Source organism: Pygocentrus nattereri, chromosome 3 (assembly GCF_015220715.1).
Source record: "Pygocentrus nattereri isolate fPygNat1 chromosome 3, fPygNat1.pri, whole genome shotgun sequence".
Lineage (NCBI taxonomy): Eukaryota > Metazoa > Chordata > Actinopteri > Characiformes > Serrasalmidae > Pygocentrus > Pygocentrus nattereri.
Window position 1 is genome coordinate 3,831,008 of NC_051213.1, and position 15,540 is coordinate 3,846,547.

At 44.2% G+C, this 15,540-nt stretch overlaps 1 protein-coding gene across 2 annotated transcripts in view; it reads left to right on the forward strand.

The window, feature by feature from the left end:
* The window catches only part of LOC108414555 (guanine nucleotide exchange factor VAV3), a 190,781-nt gene that overhangs the window by 112,436 nt on the left and 62,805 nt on the right, over positions 1-15,540 (forward strand). For both annotated transcript variants that reach the window (XM_037537074.1, XM_037537075.1), the window contains exons 9-14: positions 1,026-1,125; positions 1,344-1,439; positions 9,198-9,266; positions 11,884-11,970; positions 14,166-14,251; positions 15,008-15,140. In XM_037537074.1, coding sequence (XP_037392971.1) covers positions 1,026-1,125; positions 1,344-1,439; positions 9,198-9,266; positions 11,884-11,970; positions 14,166-14,251; positions 15,008-15,140 — 571 coding nt within the window. The remainder of the gene's footprint in view (positions 1-1,025; positions 1,126-1,343; positions 1,440-9,197; positions 9,267-11,883; positions 11,971-14,165; positions 14,252-15,007; positions 15,141-15,540) is intronic.

The window sequence follows — 15,540 nt, forward strand, 5'->3', positions numbered from 1 at the left end:
TCTTACAGCATCTTTTCTTATCTCAAGTTAGGAAATCTTAACCGACTCGATCAAAATTGACAAGCAACTGTTATGTCTGTTACCTAGCAACCGACCTTACGCGCACAGCTGAAACGTAAACACGTAATCAAAATAACATTAAAAATGTAAATACCATTACTGATGTAATGAAGTTCAACAATCTAAATATTAATTATGATGTGACAGCGCCCCCTGCTGTTTATCAGAGCGTCGCCGATTTCAGTTTCCATTTCCCAAACGCTTTAGCCGAGCGCGCTAACGTTTCTCCTTGAAATAAACAGCCACACGTTCAGCTCATCAACATTAACACAGGAAGGTGGTCAGAGGGGCGGTGGAGTTCGAGTCGGCAGCGTCTGAGATGTTTAAAACGTTGGAAGAGAAAAACATCTCCCAGTGAAAGCCGCGTTTTACAGTAGAAATAAACGGAGCTCATTATGCTGGTAGTGAACTACGCTGCCTGACTCAGCCGCCTCAAAACCAGAGAAACGGGCCTTAAACAGAAGTCAGGACCCTGCTGGGGTTCATCCTAAAGTCAGGACAGGATTTAGGATAGGACAGTCTAATTAGGATGTTTGTGTGAGACTGTTTTCTTACCTGGAGTTAATGATGAGGTTTCAGGGTTAGGATTTTTCTGTAATACAGCCTCTGGCTGGTAATGAGCCAGCTAATGGTCAAATATGGCTTTATTAAATTTAATTTCATTCCATTTTCTTTGTAATGTTGTTTGATGTTCCAATGGAAGCAGAAAAGTCAACATAGGTCGGCTTCAGTGTTCATGGTAGCATGTTGATTGAGCAGTAATGAGTCTTTTGCATTTACAGCGCTTCCCCATTCACCAGCGAACACTGGGGGTGCGCATTTAGGAAAACAAGTGGTTTGTTAACTCACGAGTGCATTAGCTTACTGCTACAGAGGCTTGTAGTCCAAGACGCTCAGCAGCTCAAGAAGCGAGTAGAACATAAGGGAATATCATTAATATTAGCTTATTTGATTCTGTGTTCCAGGTTACTCATTTACGGTAAATACTGCAGCCATGTCGAGACCGCCATCGCCTGTCTGGATGGCATCTGTAAGGATAAGGAGGATGTGAGGCAGAAATTAGAGGTAAGAGGTCTGATTAGAGGTTTGTTTCCATGCCTGAACAGTGTTGTATTGCAGTCACACTCTGCCCCCTGCTGTTTAGCCATGGCATTACATTCTTTTTCTCTTTTTCTTGTTCTCCCCAAATTCTGCTGTATAAGCAGATGCCAGTTCTAACGTATGGCTGAGCGTGGTTTGGCTAACTGGCCGTAATGGCTCTATTTGTGTCTCTCTGTTACCAGGTCTGCTCAAAAAGGGCCAATAATGGAAAGTTTACATTAAGGGATCTACTCGTCGTCCCAATGCAGAGAGTTTTAAAGTATCACCTGCTTCTCCAGGTAAGCAGTGTGTTATTCTTCTAGCTTTGCTGCTGACGTTTACATACAGTGATGAAGTAGACTGTCTGTCAGTGCTCCAGGTTACAGATTGTGCTGTTTCATGTGTTTCCGTTCAGTTCACTTCCATTTTAGTGTATGATGAAAACTCTCACTGGCCACTTTATCAGAAACACCAGCCTTGTGCTTCCACTCACTGGCCACTTTAATAGAAACACCAGCCTTGTGCTTCCACTCACTGGCCACTTTATTAGAAACACCAGCCTTGTGCTTCCACTCACTGGCCACTTTATTAGAAACACCAGCCTTGTGCTTCCACTCACTGGCCACTTTATTAGAAACACCCGCCTTGTGCTTCTACTCACTGGCCACTTTATTAGAAACACCAGCCTTGTGCTTCAACTCACTGGCCACTTTATTAGAAACACCAGCCTTGTGCTTCTACTCACTGGCCACTTTATTAGAAACACCAGCCTTGTGCTTCCACTCACTGGCCACTTTATTAGAAACACCAGCCTTGTGTTTCCACTCACTGGCCACTTTATTAGAAACACCAGCCTTGTGTTTCCACTCACTGGCCACTTTATTAGAAACACCAGCCTTGTACTTCCACTCACTGGCCACTTTATGAGAAACACCAGCCTTGTGCTTCCACTCACTGGCCACTTTATTAGAAACACCAGCCTTGTGTTTCCACTCACTGGCCACTTTATTAGAAACACCAGCCTTGTGTTTCCACTCACTGGCCACTTTATTAGAAACACCAGCCTTGTACTTCCACTCACTGGCCACTTTATGAGAAACACCCGCCTTGTGCTTCTACTCACTGGCCACTTTATTAGAAACACCAGCCTTGTGCTTCAACTCACTGGCCACTTTATTAGAAACACCAGCCTTGTGCTTCCACTCACTGGCCACTTTATTAGAAACACCAGCCTTGTGCTTCCACTGACTGGCCAGTTTATTAGAAACACCTACCTTGTGCTTCTACTCACTGGCCACTTTATTAGAAACACCAGCCTTGTGCTTCCACTCACTGGCCACTTTATTAGAAACACCAGCCTTGTGCTTCCACTCACTGGCCAGTTTATTAGAAACACCAACCTTGTGCTTCCACTCACTGGCCACTTTATTAGAAACACCTACCTTGTGCTTCTACTCACTGGCCACTTCATCAGAAACACCAACCTTGTGCTTCCACTCACTGGCCACTTTATTAGAAACACCAGCCTTGTGCTTCCACTCACTGGCCACTTTATTAGAAACACCTACCTTGTGCTTCCACTCACTGGCCAGTTCATTAGAAACACCCGCCTTGTGCTTCTACTCACTGGCCACTTTATTAGAAACACCAGCCTTGTGCTTCCACTCACTGGCCACTTTATTAGAAACACCTACCTTGTGCTTCTACTCACTGGCCACTTTATTAGAAACACCAGCCTTGTGCTTCCACTCACTGGCCACTTTATTAGAAACACCAGCCTTGTGCTTCCACTGACTGGCCAGTTTATTAGAAACACCAGCCTTGTGCTTCCACTCACTGGCCACTTTATTAGAAACACCTACCTTGTGCTTCCACTCACTGGCCACTTTATTAGAAACACCAGCCTTGTGCTTCCACTCACTGGCCACTTTATTAGAAACACCTACCTTGTGCTTCTACTCACTGGCCACTTTATCAGAAACACCCACCTTGTGCTTCCACTCACTGGCCACTTTATTAGAAACACCTACCTTGTGCTTCCACTCTCTGGCCAGTTTATTAGAAACACCCGCCTTGTGCTTCTACTCACTGGCCACTTTATTAGAAACACCAGCCTTGTGCTTCAACTCACTGGCCACTTTATTAGAAACACCAGCCTTGTGCTTCAACTCACTGGCCACTTTATTAGAAACACCAGCCTTGTGCTTCCACTCACTGGCCACTTTATTAGAAACACCAGCCTTGTGCTTCCACTCACTGGCCAGTTTATTAGAAACACCAGCCTTGTGCTTCAACTCACTGGCCACTTTATTAGAAACACCCGCCTTGTGCTTCAACTCACTGGCCACTTTATTAGAAACACCCGCCTTGTGCTTCAACTCACTGGCCACTTTATTAGAAACACCAGCCTTGTGCTTCTACTCACTGGCCACTTTATTAGAAACACCAGCCTTGTGCTTCTACTCACTGGCCAGTTTATTAGAAACACCAGCCTTGTGCTTCCACTCACTGGCCAGTTTATTAGAAACACCAGCCTTGTGCTTCCACTCACTGGCCAGTTTATTAGAAACACCAGCCTTGTGCTTCAACTCACTGGCCACTTTATTAGAAACACCCGCCTTGTGCTTCAACTCACTGGCCACTTTATTAGAAACACCCGCCTTGTGCTTCAACTCACTGGCCACTTTATTAGAAACACCAGCCTTGTGCTTCTACTCACTGGCCACTTTATTAGAAACACCAGCCTTGTGCTTCTACTCACTGGCCAGTTTATTAGAAACACCAGCCTTGTGCTTCCACTCACTGGCCAGTTTATTAGAAACACCAGCCTTGTGCTTCCACTCACTGGCCAGTTTATTAGAAACACCAGCCTTGTGTTTCTACTCACTGGCCACTTTATTGGAAACACCTACTTCCACTCACTGGCTTTTACTACTCAATGCTGGCAAAACCCAGTGCAACACGGATCCTTCATGTCAGGCATCACTAAACATCTGCAGCACAGCTGAACGCAGAGAGTGCCGATGCAGTGATAGTAAGTCAGAGTGCAGATATAACAAGGATCACTGTTGTCCAGATATTCTTTGAGTGGTGGATCATTCTTTGCACAGCAGTGACACTGGCGTAGTGGTGTTGCTGGGTTTTTTCACACAGATTAAAGTTCCTAACAAAATGGCCAGACAGTGTAAATGTACAGGATAAAGAAAGGAAGTGAAATTAGGATGCAAGAAGAAAAGTGTGACATATGGGACAATATAGCGCATGTTAAACAATACTACACACTGCTAAGCAGAACAGCAGGTGCGTCAGACAAAGGCAAGGACAGTAGTACAACATCTAACGATTTGCCAGATAAGTAGTAGGCAGTATGTTAGACTGCACTGTGTGTGTGTGTGTGTGTGTGTGTGTGTGTGTTTCTGTGTGTTGGGCTATGTTAAATACTATAATTACCCGGCTAATCGAACACTATGGAGTGACTCCATGCTGATGAAAACATCTTGAGTTACTGCTCTCCTGGGACTCACTCATAACTAATCAGCAGCTGCAATGCCGCAAGCCGCCACTAGGGTGCAGCCTACGCCACTTTAAGAGGTGTCCAATAGGGGCAGTGTGGTCCATGAAAAATCCTTAGTGTTTGGTTCAGTGTTTCTGTGAGAAAAGCCAACATATTCTGTCATGAATATTTCATGATGTGCCACTTGCTGTCCGTCACACATTGCATGCAGTTTATGCACTGTGTGACCCAGCCATGGGGGGATTTTGAAAATAAATGTGAGGGAGGTGGGAGACAGAGAGAGAGAGAGAGAGAGAGAGGGAGAGAGAGAGAGAGAGAGAGAGAGAGAGAGAGGGGCTGCTCCAGGGCCTTATTCATGTCTGGAGGGCAGGACTCACATACTGTGCATGTGAGAGAGAGAAAGGAAGTAGAAGAGAAAAGGAGACGGAAAGAGAGAGAGAATGAAAGGGTTAGGTTAGTGCAACCATGTCCATCCTGCCCCTGTAAAGAGCAGGCCAGCGTGTGACAGCCCTCTCTGCTCCAGTGGAGGGATCCTCAGAGGGGTAGAGAGAGAGAGAGAGTACAGAGGAAGACAGCCGCAGTGGGCAGAAGCTAGAGGGGGGCACGAGACAGGGTCGTGACCAGCAATGGCAAAGAGAGCTAAGCAGGCTGGAGGAAGAGTTAGAGTGGCAGGTTAAAGCCCAGCACACTTACAGAGCCAGTACTCTCAAATAAACACCATCATTCTCCAATAAAACATCCATATTATCCACCAAACACCATCATTCTCCAAAAAAACATCCATATTCTCCACCAAACACCATCATTCTCCACCAAAGACCATCATTCTCCAACAAACACCATCATTCTCCAAAAAAACATCCATATTCTCCACCAAACACCATCATTCTCTGCCCAGAACCCATATTCTCCACTAAACACCATCATTCTCTGCCTAGAACCCCATATTCTCCATCAAACACCATCATTCTCTGCCCAGAACCCATATTCTCCACCAAACACCATCATTCTCTTCCCAGAACCCCACATTCTCCAGCAAACACCATCATTCTCTGCCCAGAACCCATATTCTCCACTAAACACCATCATTGTCTGCCTAGAACCCCATATTCTCCACGAAACACCATCATTCTCTGCCCAGAACCCCATATTCTCCACGAAACACCATCATTCTCTGCCCAGAACCCCATATTCTCCACGAAACACCATCATTCTCTGCCTAGAACCCCACATTCTCCACCAAACACCATCATTCTCTGCCCAAAACCTCACATTCTCCACAAAACACCATCATTCTCTGCCCAAAACTCCACATTCTCCACCAAACACCATCATTCTCTGCCTAGAACCCCATATTCTCCACGAAACACCATCATTCTCTGCCCAGAACCCCATATTCTCCACGAAACACCATCATTCTCTGCCTAGAACCCCATATTCTCCACGAAACACCATCATTCTCTGCCCAGAACCCCACATTCTCCACCAAACACCATCATTCTCTGGCCAAAACTCCACATTCTCCACCAAACAAAAGTATTCTCCCTCAAAAATCCACTTTTTTCTCTAAACACCATCACTCTCCGACACCATCATTCTCCACCAATTTCTCCACAAACCTGATGATGGTCATTCTCTACCAAGCACAACTGTTCTCCAACAGACACCATAATTCTTCACCAGTCCTCATTCTCCAATATACTCTACCAGTATTATCCTGAATTCTTCCTCGCCGTGTTGCAGCACCAACAACCAATATCTAACTCCAGTAAATCACACTGGCCTGACCGTTCCAGTTAAAGATCCATTCAGATGACCGAGTGTGAATGAAGAGACCATTCTAGAGACTTCATCTATCAGACTGTAGTGCAGCACACCGACCCGATATCTGGGATTTTTGTTCAGCTCAGAGACGTCCACTGCACACTTGTCACTGGGCACTGCCCTTCTCAGGTACAACAGTGCAGTGAGTGTTAAGAACTTTGTTTGATAAGATTAAGCAGTAAGTTGTACACGTGGACCAGGAGCTAATGCTGTTGAATGAGGAAGTAAAGAGACGAGAGAGACGACAGCACTCACGCTTTTCTTCCTGTTGGACTGCAGCCTGATGGAGCCTTCGCCCTGCAAAACCATTAATGGTGCAGAAGACACTTCCCAGAATCTTCTCGGTGTTTCCTTGTACTGTCCAGGCCAGATTTTCCTACTTCCGTTCTGTCTGTCTTTCAGCTTAATTCAGAGAAGCTTTACTTTGTGACTGGATTATGTTCCACTGCTGTTAAAACATGCAGCAACACCCACTAATAAAACTCACGATGTTCCTTGCTCGGGAAACCCGTACCACTGCTGGCTAGTACTTTATTCAGGCCTGAAATTTTGGTTTGGAGCCTGAATACAATCTGAGAACTTTCTGTCCAAACCTGATCTGACTCACAACACCAGGTTTGAGTCGCATCATCAAGCTCTCGGTCTGAAAGTGTACCTGGCTCAGCAGTTATGTTCACCATTGGCCCAAAGTGCTAAATAGAATGTGATATTTGTAATGATAACACTGATTAAATGATCACATAGCAGTGATTAATCATGGATAAATATCACTTAAAAGTAGCTACAAATATCCATCCATCCATTTTCCAAACCGCTTCTCCGTCAGGGTCGTGGGGGGGGTGCTGGTGCCTATCCTAGCAGTCATCGGGCAGAAGGCAGGATACACCCTGGACAGGTCGCCAGTCCATCACAGGGCAGACAGACAGTCACTCACACCCAGGGGCAGTTTAGCACGTCCAGTTGGCCTGACTGCATGTCTTTGGACTGTGGGAGGAAACCGGAGAACCCGGAGGAACCCCACGCAGACACGGGGAGAACATGCAAACTCCACACAGAGAGGATCCCAGTCACCCGGCCGGGGAATCGAACCCTCCTCGCTGTGAGGCGACAGCGCCACCCACCGTGCCACCCATAAATGAAGCAGCATGACATAATTACCAAATTTATTCATGAACCAGTGCTTTTAAACAACATCTCAAAAGGTTTTTGAGGCCAGTAAACCTTTTCTTTACATAAAACATATTCGACATATCATACCGGCAACTCTTCTTTTACAGCCTCCTAAGTTCTAGATATTAAGCTTATTAAGCTAGCTAAGTGGGAGGTGCTGATTCCAAAGTACTAGATACTTATTTTGGGTGACGTGGTGGTGATTTCTGAGACAAGTTAACTAAATTACACTTAAATGCCAGACAGGTTCTAGATTTTAAGCTTATTAAGGTCACAGTAAATAAAGTTAAGCTGCCTTTTATTAGTCCCGCAATGGGGAAATTTCACCTCCGCATTTAACACAACATACACACTAGTGAACACACGCACTAGGGGGCAGTGAGCACACTTGCCCGGAGCGGTGGGCAGCCCTATCCACAGTGCCGAGGGAGCAGTTGGGGGTTAGGTGTCTTGCTCAAGGGCACATCAATCATGTGCTGTCGGCTCAGGGGATCGAGGAGATCGGTTTAGTCTAGTGATCAATGCAACAGAGGATAAGCAACCTGGTGCTTCAGCGTTCTGAATCCCAACAACTGCTGAGCTGTTGTTGCTCCTAGATGCCTCCATTTCACAGTAATAGCACTGACAGTTGTCTGGGGCAGATCTAGCAGGGTAGAAATTTCACAAACTGACTTGTGGCAACACAACGTCACTGGGCTCTTCAGCACAGCCCATTCTAATGTCAGTGCTGTGGAGATTATATGGCATATGCATGGCTTTGGCAATGGATGTGACGGAAGAATCTGAACTCAATAATCATTAGGGGTGTCCACATACTTTTGGGTGTGTAGTGCGTTTGAGAAATGATGTGAGCAGTCATGTCTCTTCCCTCTCTCTCCGTCTCCCTCTGCCTCTCTTTGTGTGAGAGCAGACCAAGTGAGGATGAAAAATAAGATGGTGTCGGTCTTGCAGGTGATAATAATACACAGGTTCAGCTCGACCGAGGCAGGGATTTGACTGCTGTCGGCTGGCAATCTATCCGGCAGGCCGAAGGGAAGCCATTTATCAGGCAGGAGGAAAGGCTGTGTGAGGTGTGTGCGTGCTAGCCTTGCTTATCCCTGAGCACGGGCCCAGATGCCTTGTTTACGCCGCCCAGGAGCGCGGAGGCAATCTCAGACTGAGCCGAAAGAGTTTTATTTCTCATTTCAATTCTTGAAACCCTGATGCTGGTCGGGATATCGTTTGCAGCTCTGAGAGAGAGAGGGTGAGAGTTTGTTGGTGGATGCGCGTTTGTACGTAGGTGTGGTGCTGGTGTGCATGTTCAAACTGGTAATCACGATGATTATTTGCGCCTGTTTGTTTTGCTGAGTTTCAGCAGTGTTAAGTAGAGGATGGCAGTGTGTGAACGGGTGAGCAGCACATGATGCCGACAGCCCAGCACTCCTTCTGTCTGACGGGACAAAACTCAAACACAAGGGTGATAATTAGCATCAGAAACAAGCTTCTGAATGCTGTAGCAGGGAGTGCTACAAACTATGCTAAACATTTGTTTTCCCCCTTGTCTTAACAGGAATTGGTGAAACACACTAATGACAGCACGGACAAGAGCAACCTGCGCAAAGCTCTGGACGCCATGAAGGTGAGTTCATGTTTAAATGGAATTGCTAAATAAAGACCATACATTTGTTGTAAACACTACCATTGTCCAATATTTTATATGAAAGATGAGTCCTCCAAAAGTGACCCACATTATCCACCAAATGTCTTCATCAAACATCAGCATTTACAAACACCAGCATTCTCAACCAACACTCTGTAATTCACAAACGCCATGGTGCCTCAAACACTCACAAACACCAGTGCATTCCCCACAAACATTCTACTCCAAACAGCAACATTTTCCACCAAACACCATCATTCTCTGCACAAAATCCATAATCTCCACCAAATACCATCATGCTCAATCATCACTCTCCACCAAACACCATCATTCTCTGCACAAAATCCATAATCTCCACCAAATACCATCATGCTCAATCATCACTCTCCACCAAACACCATCATTCTCTGCCCAAACAGCAACATTCTCCACCAAACACCATCATTCTCTGCACAAAATCCATAATCTCCACCAAACACCTTCATTCTCAATCATCATTCTCCACCAAACACCATCATTCTCTGCCCAAACAGCAACATTCTCCACCAAACACCATCAGTCTCCACCAAACACCTGCATTCTCCTCCAAACACTATCAGTCTCCACCAAACTCCTGCATTCTCCTCCAAACACCATCATTCTCCACCAAGCACCTGCATTCTCATCTAAACACCTGCATTCTCCACCAAACACCATCATTCTCTATCATCATTCTCCAGCATGCTTCATAATATTTCTCCATGCAACTTTACCGTTCGTCTCCAAACACCAGCATTTTCTGCCAGACACTACCAATCACCAAAACACTGTCATACTCCACCAAACACCATTGTTCTTCACCAAACCCCATCATATTGCAAAAAAACAGTACCATCTAAACGCTGTTGAAATTTAAAGCTAAGCTCCATGTAAACAGTCTGTTCTTCTGGATAAACCACGTCTTCGTACAGATATAAACTGTGTATTTGAGTATTTCAGTATGAAATGAAGGATTCAGTGGCGAGCCCAGCTGTGTAGGTGTTCCTCAGCGTTTGACGGTCAGTGTAACTCAGATTAAACCACTTTCACTATCGGTGAGGCCTGCTTTGAGGTCTGCAGCCCAAGGCTGCTCTGAGGCCTCTCTTTGGTGTCGTGTGCTGTACTTTCCCCTCACGTCTGAGACCGTGTTTTCCTACGAAATCATCTCTCTGAAAATCAATGCAGGCCTCTCTCTGCTCTCTGATGATCAAGATGGCAGCGAATGCGTCCTGACAGGTGAGCGCACTCTAATTGAGGCGAATCACGCCGGGGAGAGGAGTGCTGGTAGCGCAGAGGGGCTGTGATGATTTCATTTGGCTAAATTAGCCACTTAGCATTGATTGGGGTGTGGGGCTAACGCGGTTAACCTCCTCAAGTGCTCCTGCTATCGGCGTGGAGTGCCGTGAACAGCTCCTTTAGCACCTGATTAGCCAGCGGCGCGTGATGGATGAGAGGCTAGCACGGCACTGCTGAGGGAACGGAACAGCGGGAGACGGATGAAAAGTCGCTCGCTCGCTCTCTCATTGTCTCTCTCTCTCTCTCATTCGGGAATGCATGAATTCTGCCCGCTTCCTGCTCCGCTGCTGAAGGCTAGTGGTGACCTTACTGCCTACGAATGGGAATCCTGGACGCTTTAGGAATCAGAATCAGGCCTTTTCACCACGTGCATTTACATGTACTAAAATCTGACTGGCTCAGCGCTTGAAGTCGCTGTAAAATACTCCATATGTACACATGGCTGCACACATGACACGAGTATCTGTTTAATGCATCATACTGTTGTGCTCTTCGTCCCGTGATCATCACACCACAGTGTCCTCAGTTTGGCTGAAATTCTGCAGAATTTGTTCAGAAACCCAGCTTAAAGATGACTCTGAGCCAGATTCGCTCTCTATATAATATATAATATTAGGCAAACATATAACATAATAATATAGCAACATTCAGTAATATAACTTACATTTACGGCATTTGGCTGACGCCGTTATCCAGAGCGACTTGCAATCTGATCGTTTAAACACAGGTAGGTGAAGGTGGTGTTGGGAGTCTTGCCCAAGGACTCTTATTGGTATAGTGCAGGGTTCTTACCCAGGCAGGGGATTGAAGGCAGGGGTGTTACCCACTACACCAACCAGCCACGAACTTATAGTCATTATTATTATTATAACACTACCAATAATTTAACAGACAAGGTCTAATGTAGGTTTTGCTGTAATTTAGTGTTTTATTGCTCATATTAACGCTAAGTTGGTGTTTCTTGCTTTCTTTCCCATGGCGGTCTTTAACTGTAACCCCCCCCCCCCCCCTTTTTTTTCCAAGAAGACATTGGGAGGTGGAGAGCATGTCTGTGTTAGGAACCATATGCTGCCATCCTAAATAAGATTATATATGATAAGATCATTCCTTAGTTGCAGTGTGTCTACAATCTGAGTGATAATGAGGAAGGTGAGTTTGTGTGAAGGGTGTGTGAGGAGCAGAGCTGGACGAGGAAACCTGAGTGTAAAGTCCAGCCTCATCACTGTAAACTCTGAACTGTGTGTGTGTGTGTGTGTGTGTGTGTGTGTGTGTGTGTGTGTAGGACCTGGCCCAGTATGTCAACGAAGTGAAGAGGGACAATGAGACGCTGAGGGAGATCGCCCAGTATCAGAAATCTATAGAGAACCTCGTAAGTATCAGAACTCTATAGAGAACCTGATAAGTGTCCGAAATCTATAGAGAACCTTAGAGAACTGTAGAGAGCACTTCTTTTCATACACTGTCAGAACTGTGTAAAGGGTCGTAGGATGATGATGATGATGAAGGACTGCAGTTTGTGTGCAGTGTTGGTCAGACTGTGAGGGTCTGATGTTTCTCCCCCGGGTGTCGGACACTCAGACACTCACAGTCCTCTGCTAATGCAGCCCCGTTAGCTCAGTCCAGCAGTAATTAAAGCACTGCCGCTTGTGTAAGAGGCTCTTTCGTCTGTCCCCTGACACCCTCACCCTACTTCCTCTCCCACAACTATTCATTTAACTGTAAAAGAAAAAAAAGAAAGTTGTTATTTTAGTAAATCTTTATCACTGTCATTTAATGACATATATTTACCATAATACTGTTATTTCTTATGTATTAATGTTATTTATTATTTATTAATGACACTATGTGATTATATTTGTGGACATCAAACAAAATGAACAGTTGTGATCAGTTGCATTCTTTAATGTAGCTTGCGATTAAACTCATTTGTCTTATTCACTCAAATTGGACCCTAAAGGACCTTGTGTTGTAGCTCTGTGAGATGCTTCATCAGAATGTATGTGCTGCTTTCATCAAATCAGGAACGTTATTTTCAATGTAGGATTAATCTGAACCTGAACATCACTTGATTTATGCAGGATGAACACAGAATGTTTTCAATCTTAATCTCAGACTGTCACGCTTGGCTCCTCCCACTACTCCATGTGCGTTTGTTTTGGTTTTAGTCCTGCCCCCTGTTTGGTTACTCCGCCCCTGATTGTTTGCACCTGACCCTTGTTATCCCTGTGTATTTAAGCCCTGTGTTGCCAAAGCACCTTTGTTTGATGTCTCGGTCTCTATTTGTTGTTTGATTCTTTGTTTGCTGTGTTTATTCTGGTTCATGTCATGTCTGCCCCCCGGTCTATCCGTGTTGGCTCTATGACCCTGGACTGTCTTGACCATGACCCTGGATTTGCCCCTAATAAATCTCGCTTATCTCAGCGTATGCGACCGCCTCCTCGCTCCGCGTTACACAGACGTCCAGTGAGAGCAACAGTGGCTGCATGTTCCAGCCAATGCGTGTGTAAATCATATATATCATATATACAATCAATGCGTGTATACATCATATATATCATATATACAGCCAATGAGTGTATAAATCATGTATATCATATATACAATCAATGTGTGTATACATCATATATATCATATATACAGTGAGTGAGTGTATATCATGTATATCATATATGCAGTCAATGAGCATCTATATTATATATACATATAACTGCACTCATAAAGCATTTGTAAATGACATTTGTTAGCAATACTTTGCAGCGACACTACCTTTATAAAGCGTTTACGAATGGCATTTATTTATATTATGTTACGGTACTTCACAGTGAGACTACCCTCATAAAACGTTTATGAATGTTATTAATTGGTACCACTTTTACGATACTTTACAGTGTGGCTATCCATATAAAGGGTTTATGAATGGTTTACAGTCAAATAATTATTGTTGTTATTTACTTTATTAACACCTTCAAGGCATTAATAAGCATTTATAACACAAAGCAAAAAGCCAACATTGACCTATTTTCCAAACAGTGAGCCCACATTCATCTGTACGGTTAAACCTTAGATTTTGCTGGTTTCTGATTCCAGACTGTTGAGCAGTGAACTGGCCTCAGTAAATTCCGTGTTTGTATGTGTGTTTGTTTTATGCATATCTTATGTACGTCACATAGTAAAGTCTAAGCGTAGTCCGTGTTTATAGATAACGGTGAGTCATACAGTGTCAGAAGCCACATGATGAAGACTATTAGAGATACTGAACCACTTTACAAGGTTTCTCATGATTCAGACATGCAGCATCATGCTAATTGGTGGGATGTTAGGTCTTTTGTTTGTTAGCTACATTAGCCTCATAGCTCTAGTGTAAAACTAAAGAAGCAAACTTCAGACACTGAACATGTCTTGGCTGATTGACCGTGTTTGCTGTAAGGGTTGAAATTTGAGTCTGTTTATGTAATCGCACACTAGTCAGGTGACCACAGGCTTTTCACCGGAGCCGTGAGCTGAGCGGGGCTCTCTGCTAACCACTGTTTTTGTTTTGGTTGGCTTTGTTTTGTTTGTCTGCAGAATCAGCCTCTGAGTAACTACGGGAGACCGAAGGGAGACGGAGAGGTTCGAGTAGCTTCAGTGGACAAACGGGCCAAACAGGACAGGTCAGCTGACAGAAGTTAAAAAAAAAAAAAACCAAAACAACAAGCATTAAAACTCCAAACACACCAGATACCATCTCCACACGCACGCTGCAGACCTGGCACAGGACCAACAACACGAATGATCTCTTTCTCTTTTCTTTCCATTTGTTTTCTCTTTTTTAATCCTCTTCATTTGTTAAAGTCACTCAGTGGAGAGAGCAATGATTACTGACTCCACAAGTCAAAACATCCACAGCAGGAAAGCCTTAAATTAGAGAACTAAGTACTAATTAATGTTTACAATTCAGATGCAAATCTCAATTTTACATAATTCATAGCAGGTACTGAATAATTCATAGCAGGTACTGAATAATTCATAGCAGATACTGAGTAATTCATAGCAGGTACTGAATAATTCATAGCAGGTACTGAATAATTCATAGCAGGTACTGAATAATTCATAGCAGATACTGAGTAATTCATAGTAGGTACTGAATAATTCATAGTAGATACTGAGTAATTCATAGCAGATACTGAGTAATTCATAGCAGATACTGAGTAATTCATAGTAGATACTGAATAATTCATAGCAGGTACTGAATAATTCATAGGAGATACTGAGTAATTCATAGCAGGTACTGAATAATTCATAGTAGATACTGAATACTTCATAGCAGATACTGAATAGTTCATAGTAGATACTGAATAATTCATAGCAGGTACTGAATAATTCATAGCAGGTACTGAGATGACCGTGGGCTTTCTCCACTGCTGCAGGCACATCTTCCTGTTCGACGCAGCGGTGATTGTGTGTAAGCGGAGGGGAGACGTGTATGAAATGAAGGAGGTGATCGACCTCCAAAACTTCAAGATCACCAACAACCCCACCTCAGACAAGGAGTACAGAAAGGTGGGCTTCACTCCTGCATGGAGAGAAAGAGAGAGAGAGAGAGAGAGAGAGGGGAAAAGACAGAGGACAGGGAGGTGGAGGGAGAGAGAGAGAGAGAGAATCATCTCTCATCTCGTTACAGTTATTTGTTATAATCTGTGTGTGTGTGTGTGTGTGTGTGTGTGTGTGTGTGTGTGTGTGTGCATGTGTGTGTGCAGTGGTTAAATGAAGAAACATGATGTTTGTAATATTACATCACACACTATTTCACTAGATTATTACACCATATACATCACACTGTTCTATATCAGAGAGAGAGAGAGAGTATAGAGAAATAAAATAACAGAGGGTATAGAGAAAGAGAAAAGCAGAGAGGGTATAGAGAAAGAGAAAAGCAGAGAGGGTATAGAGAAAGAAAAGG